Source organism: Suricata suricatta, chromosome 8, assembly GCF_006229205.1.
Source record: "Suricata suricatta isolate VVHF042 chromosome 8, meerkat_22Aug2017_6uvM2_HiC, whole genome shotgun sequence".
Taxonomy (NCBI): domain Eukaryota; kingdom Metazoa; phylum Chordata; class Mammalia; order Carnivora; family Herpestidae; genus Suricata; species Suricata suricatta.
In genome coordinates this window covers 85,577,425-85,600,948 of record NC_043707.1, presented here as the reverse complement: position 1 = coordinate 85,600,948, position 23,524 = coordinate 85,577,425, and the positions used below count along the sequence as shown (strand labels likewise).

General features: G+C 34.5%; 1 protein-coding gene across 2 annotated transcripts in view; it reads right to left on the bottom strand.

Annotated features, from left to right (window-relative positions):
• Positions 1 to 23,524, bottom strand: part of LRRC40 (leucine rich repeat containing 40) — a 50,758-nt gene that overhangs the window by 2,835 nt on the left and 24,399 nt on the right. The window contains exons 6-14 of one of the 2 annotated variants that reach the window (XM_029948919.1): positions 21,958 to 22,100; positions 20,273 to 20,445; positions 18,046 to 18,133; positions 17,888 to 17,933; positions 11,689 to 11,797; positions 8,941 to 9,048; positions 5,528 to 5,638; positions 3,424 to 3,501; positions 743 to 928 (exon numbers count right to left, since the gene is read on the bottom strand). In XM_029948919.1, the coding sequence (XP_029804779.1) occupies positions 743 to 928; positions 3,424 to 3,501; positions 5,528 to 5,638; positions 8,941 to 9,048; positions 11,689 to 11,797; positions 17,888 to 17,933; positions 18,046 to 18,133; positions 20,273 to 20,445; positions 21,958 to 22,100 (1,042 nt within the window). The remainder of the gene's footprint in view (positions 1 to 742; positions 929 to 3,423; positions 3,502 to 5,527; positions 5,639 to 8,940; positions 9,049 to 11,688; positions 11,798 to 17,887; positions 17,934 to 18,045; positions 18,134 to 20,272; positions 20,446 to 21,957; positions 22,101 to 23,524) is intronic. The other variant, XM_029948920.1, reaches the window with a different exon arrangement.

Here is a 23,524-nt window from a genome sequence, read left to right as displayed (position 1 = left end):
TTACATTCACTAATACAAGGTGCCAAAGCAGGTGCCAGTGTGCCCTAATATACCAAACTATTATGAGTTTTAATAATTAAGTTACTTCTGAAACATTCTGCTTAAGCACTTGGCTTTCTGCTGACATCTCAAACTCACTTTATATTCATTTAACCAGCACCAATGGGAGCTTACTGTGTTCTAGGCACTGGGACAATGCTTTTCTAAAGGAGGTAAAAGAAACGATATAAATGAATCCAAACAAAGCAAGATGGAAAATCAGAGGAGGAACTAACTGCTTGGAGAAGGGGGAAGGTTTTCAAAGTGGATATTTAGGTTGATTAGTGATAAAAGCAGGGCAAAGGTATTTGAGGCTAAGGTAACAGCTAACACAAAGAATAAGGAAGACCATGCTGGGCCTGAAATAAATGGTGCCGGTCTGTAACAGATTCTGAAAAATGTTACACGCACAACTGACATTTTTATGCGCTGGAGTTTTAAATTATATACATATATAGTGATGACAGAAGCATCAGAAAATAATCAGTTATTACACTATATTATACCATATAAGCAAAGCTAAATATTTTATATTTGCTAAAACCTGAAAAGCAGAATTGGTATCCTGGATTTTGTTACCTCTTATTTTTAACACAACATCAAATTTTTACTTCAACTGTCCTGCAAAAGTACCTCAATGAGGGGGGGGACCCTTACAAGTCAATAAAATCAATGGAAAAATTTAGTAGAATGGTGTAGCTACCTTAAGTTCACACAATTACCAAGTTCGGGTGGAATTTGTAGGAGGTCATTATTCTGAAGGTCCAATGTGATCAGATTTTCCATTGCCTTCATTTTCTGAGGGTTCACAGATCCAACCTGATTGTTACTAATCAAAATGGTTTCAAGTGTGGGGATGTGATACAGAACTTCAGGTAGTATTTTGAACCTATTAAAATATGAACAGAACACCTAAATATATTGGAATCAAGGCAAAATCATTCCTTCAAATAGATGATCTAAGTCTGTTACATGGTGTAGTTTTCTTTACCGTGATTTATTTCATATTTGGTATTAGTCCTATCTTCCAATTTTCAAGAAAATCAACTAATTTTGGAAACCTTGGAATATATGTTAAGTGGACATATTTGTAACACTTTCTATTTATTGTGTAAATCCAACAATGTTTTCCTCCCATGTTTTTCTCTTCACATTTAAGAAACAAGGAAATCCTCCTGAGATTCTCTATAAAATGTCTTCATGTAGGTATTCTTTAGTTCACTTTTACTTCTTATGAGACAGAATTACCGCCAATACATTAAATAAAGGTTAAAGATTTGTATTTTCCTTTGACTGAAGCTTCCAAATGAGTATATTCTTGGTTCTTGAAAAGATGACAAACTAACACAGGCTGCCGCTTCCTTATCCGGAGCAACACTAAGGATGTCACAAGAAAGAAGGGAAGGCTGACGGCTCTCAGCAGTTAATGCATTACTGAGGATCTTTGGGAGACAGAGGCTGCTTGGTTTCAGTGTGAGATGGACTGTGGCATGGACTAGAAAAGACAAGGGATGGGCTGAAGGAGGGTTTTATAGTTTTATAGTTGTGGCCTTTTTATTTCCACATACTGGCCTTCTTTTGCTGCCTTGATGTAGACAGAAAGAAAAAGAAAAGAAAAGAGAAAAGAAAGAAAAGAAAGGAAAGGGAGAGGGAGAGAGGGAAATGGGGAGAGAGAGAGAGAGAGAGAAAGAAGAGGAGAAGAGAAAAGAAATGAAAAAAGAAAAGAAAAAAGAAGAGAAAGAACAGCCAAGGGTAAACTCAAGGCAGCCCTGGAGCCCCAGAGGGACTGGAGTGAAGAGCTAGGAGCCCAGGCGGACTGCACTGCCCTACGCAGCCCTTCCTCTCTTCCACAGCAGCGCGAGAGCACGGTGACTTTACACGGTGTGGCTCGCCCGTCAGCACAGAAGTTAGGGTTAGCTTGTGCCGTCTCCCCAAAGACACTGCTTGACAGTGTGAAAGCTCAACAGGTAACTTAGTAGAGAGCGGATAGTTCAATTCACAAATAAAAATTAGCAGAGATCTGAGAAGTGCATATATTTTTAAATAATGACAACAATGATATAACCGACACATGAGAGACCACGAGCAGTAATGAAGCAGACAGAAAAAGAATATCAAGAAGCAGTATTTTAGTCACATCACTGTGCCTTAGCCTCGTTAACTGCAAATGAGGAATAATAATAGTACTAAACTTATACACTTTCGATAAGAACTGATTCTATTTCAGTTGGAAAACAGTAAGGAAATGCTCGCTCTTAATATTGAGATTGTTACCACAATCAACTTTCATCATAGGAAACACTAGGACATAGTTGTTAAGAGCCCAACACCTGGAGGCAAACCACCTGGGCTCCAACCCCAGATCTATAAATTACTATTTATGTGAGCCTTAGGTGAGTTACCTAACTTCTAATCCTTGATTTTAAAATGGACATAATAATACAGAGCTATAACGACAGAAACTACCTTTTCTGAGAATTAAATGAGATAATATATGTACTTAGTCCTGTGTCAGCAGATAATAATCTCCCATTAAATATTAGCTTCTCTTCTTTTTTAAATGACTTTATTTCTTTAGAGAGAAGAGTGTCCAAGTGAGGGAGAGCAGAGAGAGGGGGAGAGAGAGAATCCCAAGCAGGCTCCTTGCTATCAATGTACAGCCTAACAAGGAGCTCAAACTCACAAACCATGAGATCGTGACCTAATAAGCCTAAATCAAAAGTCAGAGGTTCAACTGGCTGAGCTACCTGTGTGCCCCAACATTAGCTACTCCTAATTATTAGCAGTATCTTTATAGTGTTTGTAGAATAAAATCTATTATTTGGCATATAAATCCCTCAGAGGGCTTGCTACTGCTTACAAGCCAAACTTGATTTGTTACTTCTACTTCTCTAGCCCTTCACTTTATGGTCCGAGCCATATCAAACCTGTTAATGTGTCCTCAACACAGAATGTTCTCACATCTTTGTGCCCTAGTACATGTTACTTGCTTCACCTCGGATGCTCTATCCCCGTGTGTCTGGTCAACATCTACTTTTCAAGTCTTGCTTTCAATGTGGTCTCCTCCACCTTCAGGCAATCTCAGGAAATACATTTACGTATGCATTGTGTTTTCACTATAACAAGACTAATTATTTATTTGCATATCTGTCTTCCTACTGGGCTGCAAGATTCTTAAAATTGTTAAAAGGAACAAAAAGTCCACCAGACCTCACCTGTGAAAATTCTTAGAAAGCAATATCACTTTTTAATTCTAAGTAGAATAAAGAGAAAATAGACCTGAATATGTAAATAAAGTAAACACATGAGGCTATTTAATTTGGTTCTTTTAGCTGTATTCTCTAGTAAAACCTACAAATTCTCATGGATTAGTCTGTCTCTCACCTGTTAAAGGAAAGATTAATTGTTTGTAGTCTTATCAGCGATTCCATTTCTTCAGGCAAAGAATTTAAAAAGTTGTTCCTAAATTGGAAAGAAAAAGATGATTTACAAAGTTTGAAAACTTGTACAACTTTAATATATAATTAAAGTGTTAATCAGACAAAAAACTCTGTAGCTCAGTTTCTCAGTCCTTGATCTACCTCATTAAGACTAAGTCCTGAGAATTCGGAACCAGTCAGCTGCCTCAGGATCCGATTAGTATACCAAATCCTAATATCACTATGTAACCAATGGATAAAGCAACCAACTCTTTAATAATAGATTTAACAGGGCAACAATGTAAACTAATCCCTTATCTCCTTCAAAATGAGCTCAGCAATACTTTGCACAGATAAGGCCCTTGAGAACATGCCTGTAAATACCACATTTGATTCCACAAATATCTGATTGGTGTTTAATACACAAATCTTGTACACAGACATGAAATTATACTCTAAGCAGAAAAAAAAAGAAAAAAAGGACAGGTAAAGTAATGAGATTCTACATATTTAGAAATTTGGAGTTTTCTACCATGTAAGCATTAAGCAAGTCCATTTCAACTCTAAGTTTATAATTTCAGTTTGCACAATGCATGGTTTTTTTTTTTTTTTTTTAGAATCTTATAATGAAACATGGCAGTAAACGGAATCTCATTTATTGTTAGAAGGATCTGGGAACAATGTTAAAAGAAAGGTTAATAAGAAGGTGGAAGGATTCTAGAACCGATATAATTACTAATAACAAAATATTTGTGAGAAAATTATATCCAACTAGATGGCTACTTATTAGCTGAATAATTTTCTCTAAATTTCTTTGCATTCAAAAGTCAAGTCTAATATGTTGCATTACTTTCTACACCTATCTTCTTCTTTTCTTTTCTCTATACTGTTCTCCAGTTACTTGCTGTCTTTATTAAGTTGTACTGAATAACCCACTGCTGATTTCTGTCCTTTTCCTAGAGTCCTAAATAGCTACTGATATCAGATATAAAAGTGTATATTAGTCACCTAATATCACAGAAACCTGGAGACATATAGACAATGACATGCACGCGCACGCGTGCGCACACACACACACACACACACACACACACACACACACTGAAGAATGGGACAAAAATAAAGATAGCAAGAATGAGTACATGAATTCATTCACTCCGCTCCATTAGTACTGAACTAAAATGTGGTTTTACACTGCTTTGCCAGGGTAACTGCCAACTCAAAACAGAAGTAATTCTACATTTAACAGGAGCAGAGTATTAGTAGGTTTGCTTTAATCCCATAAGCAAAAAATAAAAAAGGCCTCTATACGAAGAATAGAGAATAAATCCTCTAAACAGATATAACTTAGCTTGTTATTTGCCTATTGCTTGAGCAGAATAAGAGGAGCTATACCTTAAATAAATTAAAGCCTAGTAACAGTATAGGAGTAGGAAGCACAGATAATAGAGATACAGTTTACATATAAAGACTTAAAGCCCAAACAAATAAATGACTATCTACTCCTGAGCCATTTATTATTACCCTCAGAGAACTGTCAAAATTCTGATCCTGTCTCTTCAACTTAGGACATATTTAAACTTCCTATGACTTCCGCAGAGCCGTCATAGTTTCTTTCCTTTTGTTGCCACTCATGCTGTTCTTTTTCTTTATTTCTGGCCTTGCATATTTAATATAATATTGAAAAACACAAAGGTTCTGTTTCAGAGAAGCCATCCTAGCTGCTTTGCCAGCAGAGGATTTTGACAGTTTTAATTTAAATTCAGGAAAGAAACCATATGAAACACTTTCCACGAGTTATTTATAACTTTGCTTAAGCAGGAATTTAAACAATGTGCTCATATTTTCTAATTTTTTAAATAATTATTTCTTATTTAACTTATAACTGCCTACAATGATAGATGTTTGATTAAAATATTTCCTAAATGCTTAATTTTAGATTTGTACTACAATGTTATTAATGATCTAAAGAGCATTTCCACAATTGCTTAGGAAACATGAAAGGGGAAAAAGACAAAACTCAAAGACATGTTATAATGAAAAAGGGAAACAGTAGCATCAATAAATACCTGAGATCTAAAAACGTCAATTTTTGAAGCATACATAAATCCAAGGATATTGAGGTAAGCTTATTAAAACTAAGATTGACATCAGAAACCATTTCCTTCAGTTCCACAATTCTGAAACAGAAATGATTTAAAATTTTTAGCCCTTGAAATCACTGTCAGAACTTCAAAATTATAACAGACCATCAGAGGGGAAACCTGCTTAATTTAGTAATTAAGATTCTCTAGGGACGCCTGGGTGCCTCACTCAGTTAAGTGTCTGACTTCGGCTCAGGTCATGATCGCAGCGTTCCTGAGTTCAGGCCCCACATCGGGCTCTGTGCTGACAGCTAGGAGCCTGGAGCCTGCTTCAGATTCTGTGTCTCCCTTTGTCTCTGCCCTATCCCACTCATGCTGTCTCACTCTCTCAAAAATAAATAAAAATTTTTTAAAAAGATTTTTCTGTGGCACCTGGGTGGCTCAGTCGGTTAAGCCTCCGACTTCGGCTCAGGTCAGATCTCACGTTCGTGAGTTCGAGCCCCATGTCGGGCTCTGTGCTGACAGCTCAGAGCCTGGAGCCTGCTTCCAGTTCTGTGTCTCCTTCTCTCTCTGCCCCTCCCCCTCTCAGGCTCTGTCTCTGTCTGTATCAAAAATAAATAAAAAACATTAAAAAATTAAAAAAAAAGATTTTTCTGTAGCTTTTGCTTTTTTCACAAAATTTCAATTTGGATATGTATTCTATGTCATAGTAGTTTTCTTTTTAGACTGCATAATAAAATATTCTCAGTATCTGAGTACTTCACAATCTTTTCTAACTATGATATGTTAACATTTTCAAGTATAGTATTGTTTTAATCATGAGTGCAAGAAAACATTAAGTTAATTCCTAGGTTTGGTGTCAAGACTAAGCAATTTAAGTCAAAGACTTAAACATTTCTAAGCAAGCCTAATCAACATTAGTTATTTTAAAACTACTACTTAACTACTAATTTAACTATAAGAACAAAAAATGTTATATACGATTTGCTTAGAAATGTAAGTTAAGCTATAAATCATTTTTTCCTATGATATGAGCAAAGAGAAATAAGAAAGTATCAGCTGCTAAAGAAAGATGAGTTTGGATAAGTAACTGATAAAAAAAATTTGGAGGGGCGGGCACCTGGGTGGCTCAGTTGGTTAAGTGTCCAACTTCGGCTCAGGTCATGATCTCGTGGTTCATGGGTTCGAGCCCCGCATCGGGCTCTGTGCTGACAGCTCAGAACCTGGAGCCTGTCTTTGAATTTTGTATCTCCCTCTCTCTCTGACCCTCCCCTGCTCACACTGTCTCTCTCTGTCTCTCAAAATTTTTTTAAAAATTTTTTGGAAAAGTTTTTGGATATTTGTCTTGAGAGACATACCCTATTTCGGAATTCTCCTGGAAATCTGGCCTAACGAAACAGAACGTTTTGCTTTACTTTTTGCCATATTTAACCTACAGTATATAGATGAATTAGATTGGATTTTTTTGTTTTTGTTTTTGTTTTTAGAGAATGAGAGAGAGTGTAGAGGGGAGGGGCAGAGAGAGATAGAGAAAGAGAATCTTAAGCAGGCTCCACACTCACCATGGAGTCTGACATGGGGCTTGTTCCCACAACCCTGAGATCACAACCCAAGCTGAAATCAAAGTCTGATGCTCAACTGACTGAGTCACCCAGGCTACCCTAGATAAATTAGATTTTAAAAGTATTGTTTACAACATAGGGAAACACTTATGACAAATAAACCAGCTGAGATACAAATGGTAGATATAAATCTAAATGGGAAATAGCTTGAAATAAAACATGCATGAATAGAATAAATCAGAATACATCAATAAATAGAAATGATCTCTCCCTCAGTTTAGTTCAAAATTTTATGAATAAGTATTATTTTCACAATCAGGAAGTAATATACTGAAAATCGTCACTTGTGAAATAAAAATTTAAGAAAGAGAGACTGACCCAGAAACTCTAGATCAAGGTATGTCTTTACTACCTTTCTCCTTTGGCCCTCTAAATTGTTAAAAAAAAAATATGAGAAAATAACAGACGTAACAGAGTACTATACTGTTTTGCATATGAATGGCCAGATTGTCAGGTAAAATAAAAAAATAAGTTATAAGGTGATATCTTTTAACTCCTTCCATCTTCATTCCCAGTTTTGGTCCAGGATCACCAAGGCAAACTTATCCTGAGAGCAAATCTAAGTGTTTAGTTATTCTGTCAAATACCCTCTGAGCCCTTTAAACAAGAGATGAACTGGTTCTCCTTTTGCCACAGAATCTCAAAGTTATTTGTCTTTAAAGATGTGCATTCTAGGGGCGCCTGGGTGGCTCAGTCGGTTAAGCGTCTGGCTTCGGCTCAGGTCATGATCTCACGGTTCGTGGGTTCGAGCCCTGCTTTGGGCTCTGTGCTGACAGCTAGCTCAGAGCCTGGAGTCTGCTTCAGATTCTGTGTCTCCCTCTCTCTCTGACCCTTCTCTGCTCACACTGTCTCTCTCTGTCTCTCAAAAATAAATAAATAAAAAGCCTTAAAAAAAATTTTTTTTTAAAAAGACATGCATTCTCTGGGATGCCTGGGCGGCTCAATCCATTGAGAGTCTGACTCTTGGTTTCATGATCTCACAGTTTGTGAGTCTGAGCACTGCATTAGCCTCTGTTCTGACAGCAAGGAGCCCGCTTCAGATTCTGTGTCTCCCTTTCTCTCTGCCCCACCCCTGCTTGCACTCTCTCTCAAAAATAAACATTAAAAAAATAAATTAAAAAAAAGTTAAACATTATAGTAAATTAATTTTCTCTCATAACTTAAAGATTTTGTTACAATTAATATCAGCAAAGATATAATGAATAGTACAAAGAACAATGCACATGACTTCTAACATTTGGAAGTCAAGAATCCCCTTGTCGGATGAAAATATTAACAGGATACAATCTGTTTTGCTTTTACCATCAGTGGAAACATTCAGTGGCTTTGTACATCCCTAACATGAAGCTCAAAATAAAAATTCCTATTAAGCCACATGGAACTGGCTTTGAATGGTATCTGAAAATTTTTCCGCTAATATTTTATTACATGGAAAAAGCAACTTATGTCTTCAATAATTCTAATGACTACTTACAGGTATATTATATTATAAATATAATTCTAATACCTATTTATATGATATCTAATACCTATCAGGAATTCTAATACCTAAAATTCTAATATCTATACCTATATACGTCTCAGGACAAATGTTAATGTGTCTCAGAGAATACTTAGGTGAATTTTGCTAAATCCCTCAAGTAACAATAATGAAAAATATATACATATACTTTCAAATTAAAAAACTGTGAAAAATAATTATTCTTGGAACTGAGGTGCAAAATCCACTGAGAATGAGTCTAACTTAAAAGAAATGACATCATGGGTAATTCTCACCTTTTAGGAATTTCACATAGCTGATTCTTACTGAAGTTAACAGAAGTGACAATGTTGCTTTTTACGGCATCAAATACTTCATCAGGAATCAGAGTTGTTTGTTTATCACTAAATGGAAAATGGTTTAAAATGCATCATTCTTAACAGTCCAGGAAGTTATTACTTTTCACTTTTAAAGAACTTTAAAGATTTTATAAGATTTTTCAAGGCAGTTGGTTATGAAGAACATTTTGAAGTTCTGTAAAGAATGCCACAAAAACCTGCCAACTCACAAAATGTTAGCCATTAAGAATGCAGACAACATACTGTATCATAACACATCGTATCATACCTTCTGAACATTCACATTCTCCATATGAATAAAAACAGATGTATCTTCAGAGTCTAAGATGTTTAGAAGCCATATCATAAATAGATAGTAATTAGTAAATGGATTCCTCTACCTCAGAACAGAACTAAAGCTATAATTATAAAACTGTTGTCATCCTTTTTCTTAAAAATCTGTAACAGGGATTATCTGCCAACTTTATGTGGTATATAGTTAACTGCAAGGTAACCATCATTTTTTAAGAGTTCAACATTATACTAACTTGTTTTCTCATAACCTAAACCAATCTCTTCGTCCTTTAGCATGGGACAAAGTAGACAGGGTAGTGGCCTTAGACTAAACTATTCCTGCTCTTACCATTAAAGGAGCTTTGTAATTTACTTTCTCTTGGCCTCAGTTCTATGAAATTAGAACCTGAAGAGTTATTCATTGTTATGTGTGCCAGGATTTTTGCAAATGTATAATGTATACTGTAAATAAATTTCCTTTTCAATAAAATTTTCAATAAAGTGTACATTTAATCTGAAAGTATAGTAGTACTCTGACATTTGCAGATTACTAATTTGTTGTTATAATTAGCCATTTACATTCTTCTTTTACAATTATCAATGCCTAATAAGTCATCCATTTAAAAAATTGTTGATGGAATGCCAAATTAATGACTCTATGGACAAGAAAACAATTATTACATATAATGTGTAATATGGAAAAATTTGGAAGAAAGGCATTGTCATATAGATAGATAAAGAGACAGCCAAAATTTCAGTTTTTAGGTCTTCTGTTTTCAGGCCCTATTTTCTATTGTGCAGATATAAGATTTTTAACTTTTCCATTGGAAACACTCAAGACACAGGGAACTGATTTAAGCAAACACTGAAGATTCACGCTTTTTTAAAAAAATTAGCTGAAGGTATTTAGGCCACAAGATTGGGAATTCATTTATATTTTAAATGGAATACTCCTTTCCAATTAAAGTTCTGAGGAAAATAAATTACAATAAATTTAGAATCAAAACAATCCAGGATGTATGGTCTTCAGTGCTATCTCTAAAATACATTTGTGATATCTGTGACTTTAAAATGTGGAAAGGTTACCTTAAATAAAATTGTCTTGATATTACTTTATAGACTGTTAGCAGGATTAAAAGCAACAGCATCTGTAAAATATCTAGTACAGTGCCCAGCACAGAATAGGGACTCAATAAATGGTATCCATTTAAGGATTGAGGGAACAGTTGAGAGAATAAAGGCAGAAAAAAAAGTTATAAGGAGGAATCAAGTTTGTCTCATCATCATTTGGTGTATTATGACACCTAGCATAGGATTTGATACCTAGTAGGTTCGAAAATATCTACTGAATAAATGGGTATATTATGTGTAATGAAAGACATGCTAAGTCTCCATGCTAATGCTATGAAAACAGAGGGATACAAATTTAAGTACGGAGTACTATCTTGTGTTACAGTGACAAAAAAGGACGTTGGCTTGGAGCAGGGATATCTACATACATAGAAGAGTGTCAAACTAGAGGTAAAAACAACGTGAATGAAACAACAGATCTGAATAGAAACTGTATCCTGCCTGCTGACAAGATGGTTCCTACTGGTACAGTAAGGCAAAGGGGCCAGACACTGATGCTGGCTGTTAGGTGACCTGAATAAATCTAGTCACCTGACGTGAACCTGACACTGTATTCCTTTGTATCACCATTATAATACCCAGACAGAAGCCAACCACTGCAGGAGCTTCGACAATATTGGTTAGTTTTTTCATTGTTGCCTGGAGAGGACTGAAAAAGGACTTCCCACCCCTCCCAACCTGTACACAGGTTTCCTCTTTCCCCAGGTGAGTACACTTCCATAATATAAAAGTGTTTAGGCTTTTGTTTCAATTTATATACCAGTATTACAATTATTTCAGGTTTAATATATGTGTGCTAGAGTATAATATTATTATGACATATTATTTGGCTTAGATTTATTAATGAAGTTTAATCTCTCAAGCTTTGCCTGTTTGAAGTCTTCATTAACTAAATAATACTTATTTCTTATTTACTAATATAGACCCCTGCAATATAAAATTCTCTCTTAATGCTGGTTACTGTGTCAAAATTTATTACCAACCCGTACTGTCACTCTTTTATTTTTGATATTAATAAAATCTTCCTTATTGTATAATTTCAATATTAGTAACCATCTATCTACCTCTTAAGTGTAATAAACACAAAGCACCTAAAAAATGAGCATTTAAGTTCACTGTACTTTTAATATGCTTCTATCTCGTCACTGATTTTAGAATTGCTATTACTTTAAGTACTAATAAGCACTCTGATGAATTCTCCCTTACCAACTGACCTTTTATCTGAAGGATTATTTCTCAAAGTTTCCTATGTATTATGCAGTGTTTAAGAAAATTACATACCTATAGTCTAATGTTTTTAATGTGACAATAGTGTGTACATTGACTCTGGATTCACTTGGTAGTGTCATGGCAGTCTCAGAAACAGGGTCACTTTGGCTCACTCCATCATCTGGCAAGAGACAAGTTATAAACAATCAATATTCATATTACAAAGTCATTTTTAGACTCTCAAATATATGTAAAAATGGTATGCATGATTTCTAAATATTATTGGTAAGAATGCCTTTAGTCATATACTTTATTTCCAATAACTCAAATCTGGGTCTAGAACTTAATATGTAGTTAATAGAAAATAAATAACATTACTACTATATGGCTTCAAAATCTTTTAATAAATCTTATCATTCGGAAATTCAGAAGTAGGAAAGAACCTTCAAAGAGTAACAGCAATCTCTCAGAACAATGACACTACACCTCCCTGTTAAGAACACTAATATGGTCTGTTGGAAAAAATTTATTAACAAAGGAAAAGTTTTATTTTCCACCAAAGTCTGCCAAATACGCATATGCCTATCTTCTTAGTTTAGGACACAAGGAAACTGATTATTCTGAATCACTTAAAACCTGGCAATTTACATAATCAAGTAAGCTATTGATATATGATTTATGTTAAAAATTTTTCTTAGCAAATGCAAGACTTTATTTTCAATAGATATTTTATAACACACATGCACACTCACACAGTCACACACAATTAACCCCCTCACTAGTCTCCAGAAACTGTTTAACACTGCCATCATATGGCAGAAAAGCAAAATAAACAGAAATCATACACATTAAAAAGAATGTCTTTACGATTTTTTGGCAAGAGACTTTAGCAATCTAGACAGAAGTAAACTAAGACAATTTTCAACAACTTGAAAAAAATGAAATAGTCCTAGCATTCATGTGTTAAGACCAGAAGGCATACTAAAAGAACAGAAAAAAATTAGTAGTATCCCTGGGCATTTAATGAACACATGTTGAATCCTATAAAGGATATTTCTCTTGCATTGAGCTCATCAGTTACTAACTAATCAACAATCATTAAACTAATATTTCCTATGAAAACAACATATGGATATTTTATTTATAGAAGTAGCACAGAATAAAAGACAGTATCAAATAGAAATAAAAGACATCAAGATAAATATTAGTATGAAGTAAATGCTTTGATATTTAGAAGTACCCTAGCAGTTTGTCTATGTCACTTTAAAGAGTATGTAATATATATTGCCAAATTATACCAGCAGATAGAAAACTTCAAACCAGCAAAAAACCCAGCATTATTGTTTAAATATAAATGTATACTAGCATGAGTACATACTGAGATAGAGTATTCTCAACACTTTCCAATGAACAATTTTTAATAATCAGCATCAAGGAGAATGTAAAGAGGGAAACTATTATCCCTTGGGAAGGGACTATGAAAGAGATTTTCTTCTCATTATATATTTTTGTATGTTGGTTGAATTTTCTTTTCATTCTCATTTACCAACCTTTTAACTAAAAAACGTAGGATAGTAATATTCCCTTAATTGATCTACAGATTCAGTGTAATCCCTATCAGAATCCCAGCCGATTTCTTTGTAGAAATCAAAAAAATGATTTTAAAATTCATGCAGGATTGCAAGAAACACAACAGCTAAAACAAGCCTGAAAAAAACAATTTATACTTCCCGATTTCAAAACTTACTACACATCAATGATAATCAAGAAACTGTGGTACTGGCACAGTATAAACATACAGATCACTGAATAAAATGACAGTCCAGAATGAACCCTGTATTTATGGTCAACTGATTTTCAATAAAAATGACAAACCCATTCACTGAGGAAAGAATAGTATTTTTAACCAATGGTACAAGGATACTAAATAACCACATGCAGAAGAATTAAATTGGACTCTTATCACATATCATATATAAAACTTAACTCAAGAATCAAATGCTTCAATAAAAATCAAAAGTTCCAAAAAATAAAGGAAACAATTTTCATAAAAAAGATTTTTGCAAAGGATTTTTAGCTATGAAACCAAAAGCATAAGCCATAAAGAAAAATAAAAAAAACATATAAATAACTTTATCAAATTAAAAAAAAAACATTTGCTTCAAAGGACAGTACTAAAAATGAAAAAACAAGCACACAGAGGTCTAGAAAAATATATGCAAATTATATACCTAACAAGAGACATATCTGAATACAAAACAACTGCTACAACTCAATAATAAAAAAGATTAAAAAATTTAAAATTGAGGGGACCTGGATGGCTCAGTTGGTTAAGCATCTGACTCTTCCATGATCTCAGTCATGAGATCAAGCCCTGCATTGGGTCCTGTGCTGCCACTGTGGAGCCTGCTTGGGTTTCTCTCTCTCTCTCTCTCTCTCTCCCTCTCTCTCTCTCTCTGTCAAAATAAATAAACTTAAAAAAAATTAAAAATTGGGCAAAAGATCTGAATAGACATGTCTCCAAAGATGTACAAATGACCAATAAGCACATGAAAAGCTATTCAGCTTCATTAGTCATCAGGGAAATGCACATCAAATCTAGGGTGAGATACCACTTCACACTCACCAGTGCGTCTAGAATCAGAAAGTCAGAAAACAACAAGTGTTGGTGAGGATGTGAAAGAATCAGAAGCCTCATACATTGCTGATAAGAATGGAAACTGGTGCAGCTGCTTTGTAAAACAGTCTTGCAGGTCCTCAGATGGCTAAACATAAAGGTACCATTGATCTAGCAATTCCACTCATAGATATATACACAAGAGAAATGAAAACACATGCTCACACTGAAACTTGTAAATAATTGTGTATCACAGCATTAACCATGATACCCAAAAGGTATGGAAATTCTTGAAAATGTTCTACAATTGACAAACCTATGCCCACAAATTTGGTAATCTAGATGAAATAGACCAATCCCTTGAAAGACACAATCTGCCAAAAACCACACAAGAAGAAACATACAACCTGAATAGGCCTATATCTATAAAAGGAATTCAACCAATATTTAAGAACCTTCCAAAACAGAAAGCACCAGGTCCAGATGGGTTCACTGCTGAATTCTACCTAACATTTAAAAAAGAAATTATATTAATTTTTTTATAATCTCTTTCAGAAGATAGAAGCAGAGAAAATACTTCCTAACTTGTTCTATAAGGCCAACCATTATCCTAAAACCAAAACCAGAAAAGATATGACTAAAAAAGAAAATGGAAAACACTCTCTCGTGAACATACATAAAAAATTCCTCAATAAAATACTAGCAAATTGAATTTTTAAAAGTATTTTAAAAATTATACACTATGAACAAATGGGATTTACCCAGCAATACAAGTCTAGTTCAACATTCAAAAATCAATCAATGTAAAGCTTCGTATCAAAAGGCTAAAAAATAAAAATTATATGGTCATATCAATAGATGCATAAAAAACATTTGACAAATGCTAACACCCATTTATGATAAAAACTCTCAGTAAACTAGCAATAGAGAAGAACTTTCTCAACTTAAGAATATCTACAAAAAACCTACAATCCACATCATGCTAGGTGAGAAACCTGAAACTTTCCCCATAAGAGTAGGTACAAGGTAAGGAAGCCCCCACTCACCACTTCTTTTTAACATTAGACTAGAGGTCTTTGGTGACGCAATAAGGTAAGTAAATGAAATAAAAAGTGTATAAACTGGGAAGGAAGACATAAAATATTCTTTGTTCACAGATGACATGATCTAGGTAGGAAATCCAAAGGATGTGACAAGAACAAAAACCCTGAAACTCGTAAGTGATCATAATAAAGTTGCAAGATACGATGTTAATATACAAAAGTAAATTGCTTTCCTTTACATCAATGATGAACAAGTAGAATCAAATTAAAAACACAATACCAATTACATTAGATCCCCTCAAATGAATTGCTTACATATAACAAAGTATGTGTATGAATTCTATGAGGAAAACTACAAAACTGTGATGAATGTAATCAAAGAAATAAGTTAACAGAGAGATATTCCATTTCATGGATAAAAGGACTCAATATTGGCAAGATGTTTATATAGAGCAGCAAAAGACTCAAAATAGCCAGCACAATACTGATGGAGAACAACAAAATTAGAGGACTGATATTATCCAACTGGAAGACTTACAATAAAGCTACAGTAATTGACACAGTGTGAAATTGACAGAAGAACAAAGAGATCAATTGAACAGAACAGAGAGCCCATAAATAGACTTCCATTAATACACTCAATTCATTTTTGACATAGGAGCAAAGGCTATATATAAATACAATGGAGTAAAGATGGCCTCTTCCAAAAGTGGTGCTGAAACATCAGGAAATCCTCGTGCAAAAAAGAGTAGATTTAGTCATAATTGCCAAAACTTGGGAGCAACCAACACATCCTTTCCTGGGTAAATAGGCAAATAAACTGTACTACATCCAGACAATGGAAATATTATTCAGTCGTAAAAAAAAAAAAAAAAACTGTCATGTCATGAAAAGGCATGGAGGATGCATAAAGGCATAGTACAATGTGAAAGAAGCCAATCTGAAAGATTCTAATTACATGACATTCTGGAAAAGGCAAAATTACGGAGACAGGGAAAAGATCAGAGATAGGGTGATAGAGGGAATGACAGGATAAATAGGCAGATTTATCTGTGAAAACACGTTGTCTATTACCATGGTGGGTATGTAACAGTTGTCCAAACCCATAGAATACACAACATCAAGAGTAAACTCTGAGGTAACTATGGATTTGGGATGATTATGTGTCAATGTACATTCATCCTTGGTTAAAAAAAAAAAGTACCATTTAGATAAGGGATGTTGATAATAGGGGAGGCTATGCATGTGTGTGGGCAGAGGATATAGGAGAATATCTATACCTTCCTCAATTTTGCTGTAAACCTAAAACTACTCTAAAATTTTAAGTTGTTAAAAAATGTTTGGATTACTGTGGTATGACTCCTAACTGATTATTTCAGAATAAATTAAATTTTTCTGGAGGAGAAAGCATACCTAGAAACTGGCAGGAAATGAAAGTCTTACAAAATAATGTTAATTTATTGGAAGGTCAAGGTGGAAAACGGAAATTGCTGAAGCATTCAATTATCTTATTCACTTTTTTTAATGTTTTATTTATTTATTTTGCGGAAGAGAGAGTATGCACAAGTGTGAGCAGGAGAAGAGGAGAGAGAGAAAGAATCCCAAGCAGGTTCTACGCTGTTAGCGCAGAGTAGGGCTCGATCCTAGAAACCATGAGATCATGACCTGAGATGAAATCAAGGGTTGGCCCTTCAACCAACTGAGCCACCCAGGTGCCCCTGTTACTCATTTAACACATGGGCAATATGATGCTAGGCTAGGCTGTGCATAATCAAAAGATTTGTGAGCTAAATTAACAGTTGCTGTATTAAGTCACTAAGCTGAAGAGTGTTTGTTATGCAGCAATACAATGGTACAATTGATTTTTTTTAATGGTCTAGTATATTCCACGATGACACTTAAAATAAAAATTGGGATATAGCACAATTTTAATATAGCGTTCAAAATTAATGGACAGTGGGGCACCTGGGTGGCTCAGTCTGTTAAGCATCCAACAACTGGTCCCCCGGTCAGGTCATGATCTCGCAGTTTGTGAGTCTGAGCCCTGCATCAGGCTCCATGCTATCAGTGTGGGGCCTGCTTGAGATTCTCTCTCTCCCTCAAAATAAATAAATAAACTTTAAAAATTAAAAAAAAATTAAATGTATAGTATCCTTTTCTCTTTTGGAGCTTCATGATAAATTAACATATCCTGAAAAATATGTTTTATCTTTATATTTGTCAGAACTTAGCAAAACTATGCATGAAGCAGATATTTGAATACTGTTAATATACCACCATTCAATAGAATCCATATACCATAAAAGTCAAGTTTTGCTTTTTTTGAAAGTTAAAGCACTAGGTACTTACTGAATCTTTATTTATTTTCCAATTGGTACAGTGTAACACAAATTAAATAAATTAAGGATAAAATATTATTATTGTGAATTTAAGGATGTTTTTATAATTTCAGCATACATATGGCCTATTTGGATTCAGAATTAGAACCACACCTGCCAGGGACCATTTCCTCTAATTATTTACACCCCAAACACATGTAAATTTATGTATTGTTAGCATTTCACCACCTTTCACATTTTCCTTCAAAGTATAGTAAAATATAAAAAAGTACCTTTAATCTTGCTTCGCAGATATTTTAAGACTTCTTGGGTTCCTTTCTGAAAAGGTGGAGAGAAGATACATATTCACCAAGACATACTTTGCAGTTTCATCAACATGTATGTTTGAATTTCAAATTTAAAAACAGAGCTGAATTCCAAACATGCTTACATTAATAATTTCTCTTCGAATGGTTCTCAAAGGATTTCCTTCTAGTGCCAGAAATTTCAAATGAAGTTTTCCCAATGAACAGGGTAGACTACAAAAAAGATTAAACATAATTCAACCAAATAGTTGACTATAAAACTAGTAACATTTGACAAACTATATATATCTTATGTCAAAAAAGCCCAAGTAACATAGGCCTAAAATATTTCCCTTTAAGATAAATGTTTAACCTGTAAAAGAAAAAACAGATTTATTCTGAAATTGTCATATTGTAATTGCTGTTAAAAATGTGAACTGTAAAACATTTGCTAAATAAAAATCATAAACAGCAAATCTGTGAGAATCAGTGATTCAAGATAGCCATACTCATTGGTATTAACTGTTTTGATTTTGTCCTTCGAGCACGCAAATTCTTTCCTTAATAGTTTGTTGAGATTTCCCATATACAAAACCACTCCTATCCCATGCATTCAACCCACAATCACCAATTTATTTTTTAAAATATTTCACTGTGGGGGCGCCTGGGTGGCTCAGTCAGTTGAGCGGCCGGCTTTGGCTCAGGTCAGATCTCACGTTTGTGGGTTCGAGCCCCGCATCAGGCTCTGTGCTGACAGCTAGCTCAGAGCCTGGAGCCTGCTTCAGATTCTGTGTCTCCCTCTCTCTCTGCCCCTCTCCCTCTCATGCTCTGTCTCTCTCTGTATCCAAAAAAAAAAAAAAAAATTTCACTGTGTATTTTTTTAATGTTTATTCATTTTTTGAGAGAGAGAGAGCGCGCGCGTGAGAAGGAGGGAGCATGGAGGGGCAGGAGAGGGGGTGTCAGAGACAGAGACACAGAATGCAAAGCAGGCACCAGGCTCTGAGTGGTTAGCACACAGCCCGAACAGGGGGCTCGAACCCATGAACCATGAGATCATAACCTGAGCCAAAGTCGGACGCTTAACTGACTGAGCCATCCAGGCACCCCATGTTTGTTTATTTTTGAGAGAGAGAGCATGATCAGGGGAAGAGCAGAGAGAGAAGGAAACACAGAATCTGAAGCAAGCTGCAGGGTCTGAGCTCTGAGCTGTAAACCCTGAGACCTAAGTGGGGGCCTGAGCTCATGAACCATGAGATCACAACCTAAGCCAAAGTCAGACACTCAACGGACCGAGCCACCCAGGCCCCCCACCAATTTATTTTTTACTGAGGATATAATCAAATTGGTTCTGTTCTTATTCCTTCAGTAGCTCCCCATTTCTTAATGAATGAAAACTGACTTCACAAGCATTTTACAGACCTCAGGGCCTTCACTTACCTTTCAAGCCCTAAATTCTCATAGTCTCCCATAATGTTCTCTATTTACCAGATCAACTTGATTCCTTCCTGTTCTCTAAATATATCCCTACAATATCCTGAACTTCCAAAGCTTTCTTTGTGAAGTTTCATCCTACCAAGTAAATCATTCTAACCACCCTGAAGTGACTGCATTCTTACATTTTGTGTTCTAAGCACTTAAACTCCCTCACCCTAGTCCCAGTCCTAACAATCATCTAAAAACACTTCTTCTTCTACATCTGCCCTGATTCCTCTCAATAAATGGCTGATTCTTTTATCTCTTTTAAGCTCCCAAAGCATTTTATATCTCTCCCATGACTTTACATTCATTTAATAAATTTAAGGAATACTTATCAGGCACATTCTATATACCAACACACTGATCTAGGAGTTAAAGAGAGAGCAGTGAACAAAACAGATAAAAACCCCAACTTCTGGGGCGCCTGGGTGGCTCAGTCGGTTTAGCGTCCAACTTCGGCTCAGGTCAGATCTCATGGTTTATGGGTTCAAGCCCCACATCAGGCTCTGTGCTGACAGCTAGCTCAGAGCCTGGAGCCTGAATTCAGATCCTGTGACTCCTTCTCTCTCTGACCCTCCCCTGCTCACGCTGTCTTTCTCTCTCTCAAAAATAAACAAAAAAAATTTTTTTTAATTCCAACTTCTAGTTTACATTCTAGTGGATTAGAGTAACTTGTAAAATATACCTGATTCTATTAGGACTTTAAGCTTGCTGCCAAGTACCAAATCTAAGTATTCTTTGTAGGTCTGCATATGATACTTGTTTACTATTTAGTGAATTCAATTTAGAATAAAAAGACCTCCACATGTTTTTTCAAATATTATTAACTTATTAACATTAACTTAATTATAAGCAAATGCAGGCATTGTTTCTTATTCATTTGATCTATAAACTTACCTACTAATATCATTGTTGCTTAGGTCAAGCCTTTCCAAAGACTGTAGTAGTGTAATTTCATCTGGAACAGATTTTAACTTATTATCCCGCAGGTCTAGCACAAGGATAGAATTCAGATGCTTAAGATGTTCTGGCCCTAACATTTCAATCTGGTTTTCACCTACATGTAATTCCTACAAAACCAAAGATCAATCATATGTATTTAATTTTTATTAAATAATAAAAATAAAACTGAAATATAATCACTGAAAAACAAATGGAAAAACATGTTTCTGATTACTAAGGTGCTTAGATTTTCAATTACAAGTAAGCTATATTACAGCTAAAAATGGCAAAAAGGGAACATTTTCAAGGATTTTCTGGAAATTTAAAAATAATTTAAGATTTAATCTGGCAGAAGTTCAAAGTTTATAAAACCAAACCACAGAAAATATTTAGTAGTTAACATTTATAGAATAAAAATACAAATCCAAGAACTATACTGATAAAGTTTTAAAACAAACCAGAATAAGCTTAAAAAGTTACTTATATTACAATCAGTTTGTTACTCAACATTTTCATTACTGATTATTATATATATTGATTTCTCATTAACAGAATATATAAATATTAGATGTATAATTTATCTTTAGTTAAATGCTAACATTTTCGGTTTCTTTATTCACTGTCACCATTCTGTTAAAAAAAAAAAACTCTTTCGGTTTCTCAGCTTTTGGTTAAGCATCCGACTTCAGCTGGCTGTGGTCATGATCTTACAGTTCATGGGTTTAAGCCCCATGTTGAACCCTTCTCCACAGTCAGTGGGGAGCCTGCTTGGGATTCTCTCTCTGTCTCTCTCTCTCTCTCTCTCTCTCTCTGACCTCTCCCACTCACTCTATCTCAACATAAAACTTTAAAAATAAATATATAAATAAATAAATAAATAAGAAACTCTTTAACTCTAATACATAACAGTACACATGAATAAAAACAAAGCATAACAAATTTAAAAGACAATGTTAATACTATATACTTAAAACTACAAGAAAGTAATTATTTTTGGGGTGCTTGGGTGGCTCAGTTGGTTAAGCGTCCAGCTTCATTCAGCTCAGGTCATGATATCATGGTTCGTGGGTTTGAGCCCCGCATTGGGCTCTGTGCTGACAGCTGGCTCAGAGCCTCAAGCCTGTCTTCAGATTCTGTGTCTCCCTCTCTCTCTGCCCCTCCCCTGCTCATGCTGTCTTTCTCTCTCTCTCTCTCTCTCTCTCTCTCTCTAAAAAATAAATAAAACATGAAAAAAAAATTTTTTAAAGTAAGTAATTAATTTTAAAGAGAACTAATTATGATCAGGTAAACATGAGAGGTGGCAACCTACAAAATTAGATACATATTCTTTTCTAGTATTCCAGGTCTCTTACAGTATGGCTTCAATTTATGATGTTAGTCTCAACATCCACTTCTCCAGTTATATACTACTCCCCAGATGAAAGAGACAAATTTCTATTTTTAAGTTGATTATTTCTTTAAAAAAATCTATTACTAACAATATCATTAATGTATTTAGTCATATTAAAATTCTGAAAAATATAGGAAAAACATAGAACCTATAATTAATACATATTCACAATAGTAAACAAGATAAAAAATTTCATCTTCATAATTAACTTTTAGGAAACATAATTATTTAGTAATCAAGTAAACATTACCTTTAATAATCTACAAGAAGGAAATTCTGGTAGAAAACGTAATTTATTCCTCCGCAAATAGAGCAATTCTAGTGACTCCATGTTAGCCAATTCGGGAGGTACAGTTTCTAAGAGATTTGAATTACAATCCAAATGCTTTAATCCTGCAATACATAGTAAGTAAAAAATAAAAATATTTTAATAAAAAGAAAACTATTGGTCAATAAATGTATATACATTCAAAGATTGTGTACGTCATCATGAGACCTTACAAACCTATATTATGCTGTTAAAATAATCAAGAATCCTGGAATTAAATAAATGTAAACTAAAGATTTTTTTACATTTAATTATAACTAAAGAGAAGTGGCATTAAAAATAATATTTAATAATAGTCCGAGTCATCGTATTACTTGGGAATCAAAAAGAATGAAATCTTGCCATTTGCAACTATGTGGATGGAACTAGAGGGTATTATCCTAACCAAATTAGAGAAAGACTTCCTCATATGAGGACTTTAGGATACAAAACAGATGAACATAAGGGAAGGGAAGCAAAAACAGGCAGGGGGACAAAACATGAGAGCCTCTTAAATTTAGAGAACAGAAGGTTGCTGGAGGGGTTGTGGGAGGCGGGATGGGCTAAATGGTAAGAGGCATTGAGGAATCTACCCCTGAAATCATTGCTGCACTATATGCTAACTTAGATGTATAAAAAAACAAAAAACAAAAAAAAACCCAGCTGCATTTTAAATGCGTCTTAAGTTCAAGTTGTGCACATTATTTATATGTATGGGTTTTTGTATGTCAATCATTCATCAATAAAATGGTTTAAAAAATAATAATAACAGTCCAAGTCATCTTTGAAATAGTAAAAACCAAAGTAATCCATATATTTTAAAATATATAAACTACACACTATGAGATATTATTTCCCTCAATAATTATACATCATTAAAAAGAAAAAGCTTTAGGCAGTTAAAGACATATAAATATGCATGCATACTAGCTGAATGGATGGATATTAAGCAACTGTGGCTAGTAGTAGCTCAGACATATGCATTAAAATTAGGTAAGTTGACTTTCTGTCAAAAAGGCTTGGACTTCTATGTATGCCCTCCTGTGCTCCCATTTATCCATACTACCTTTCTCTCCCTATCTCCTTTCGTTTTCTATTTTTGTTTAAATTACATGCTTTTTTTAACATCTTAGCTAACACTATGGACACGAATGCATACTACAGCTCAAGAAAATTGTTCTTACTTGAAGCATCTCTCTCTTACCTCCTGAATCCTTCTTTCTTAAAAAGCAAATCAGAAAACAAAAATGGAGAAAAGTAAATGTTTTCTTTCCCTTAAGAATTCAATAAGCAGCTTTCCCCCAATCCATATCACAGATTCAACTACAATGGCCACCACACCACATATTTTCCACAATTCACTCTCAACTGTCTAGTGTAAATGGGGATATACATTTTATAACTTTTTTGTTCTACTTTGAGCCTACCAATTTTTTGGGGTTTTTTTTGTGGTTTTTTTTTTAAATATTTTATTGTCAAATTGTTTTCCATACAACACCCAGTGCTCTTC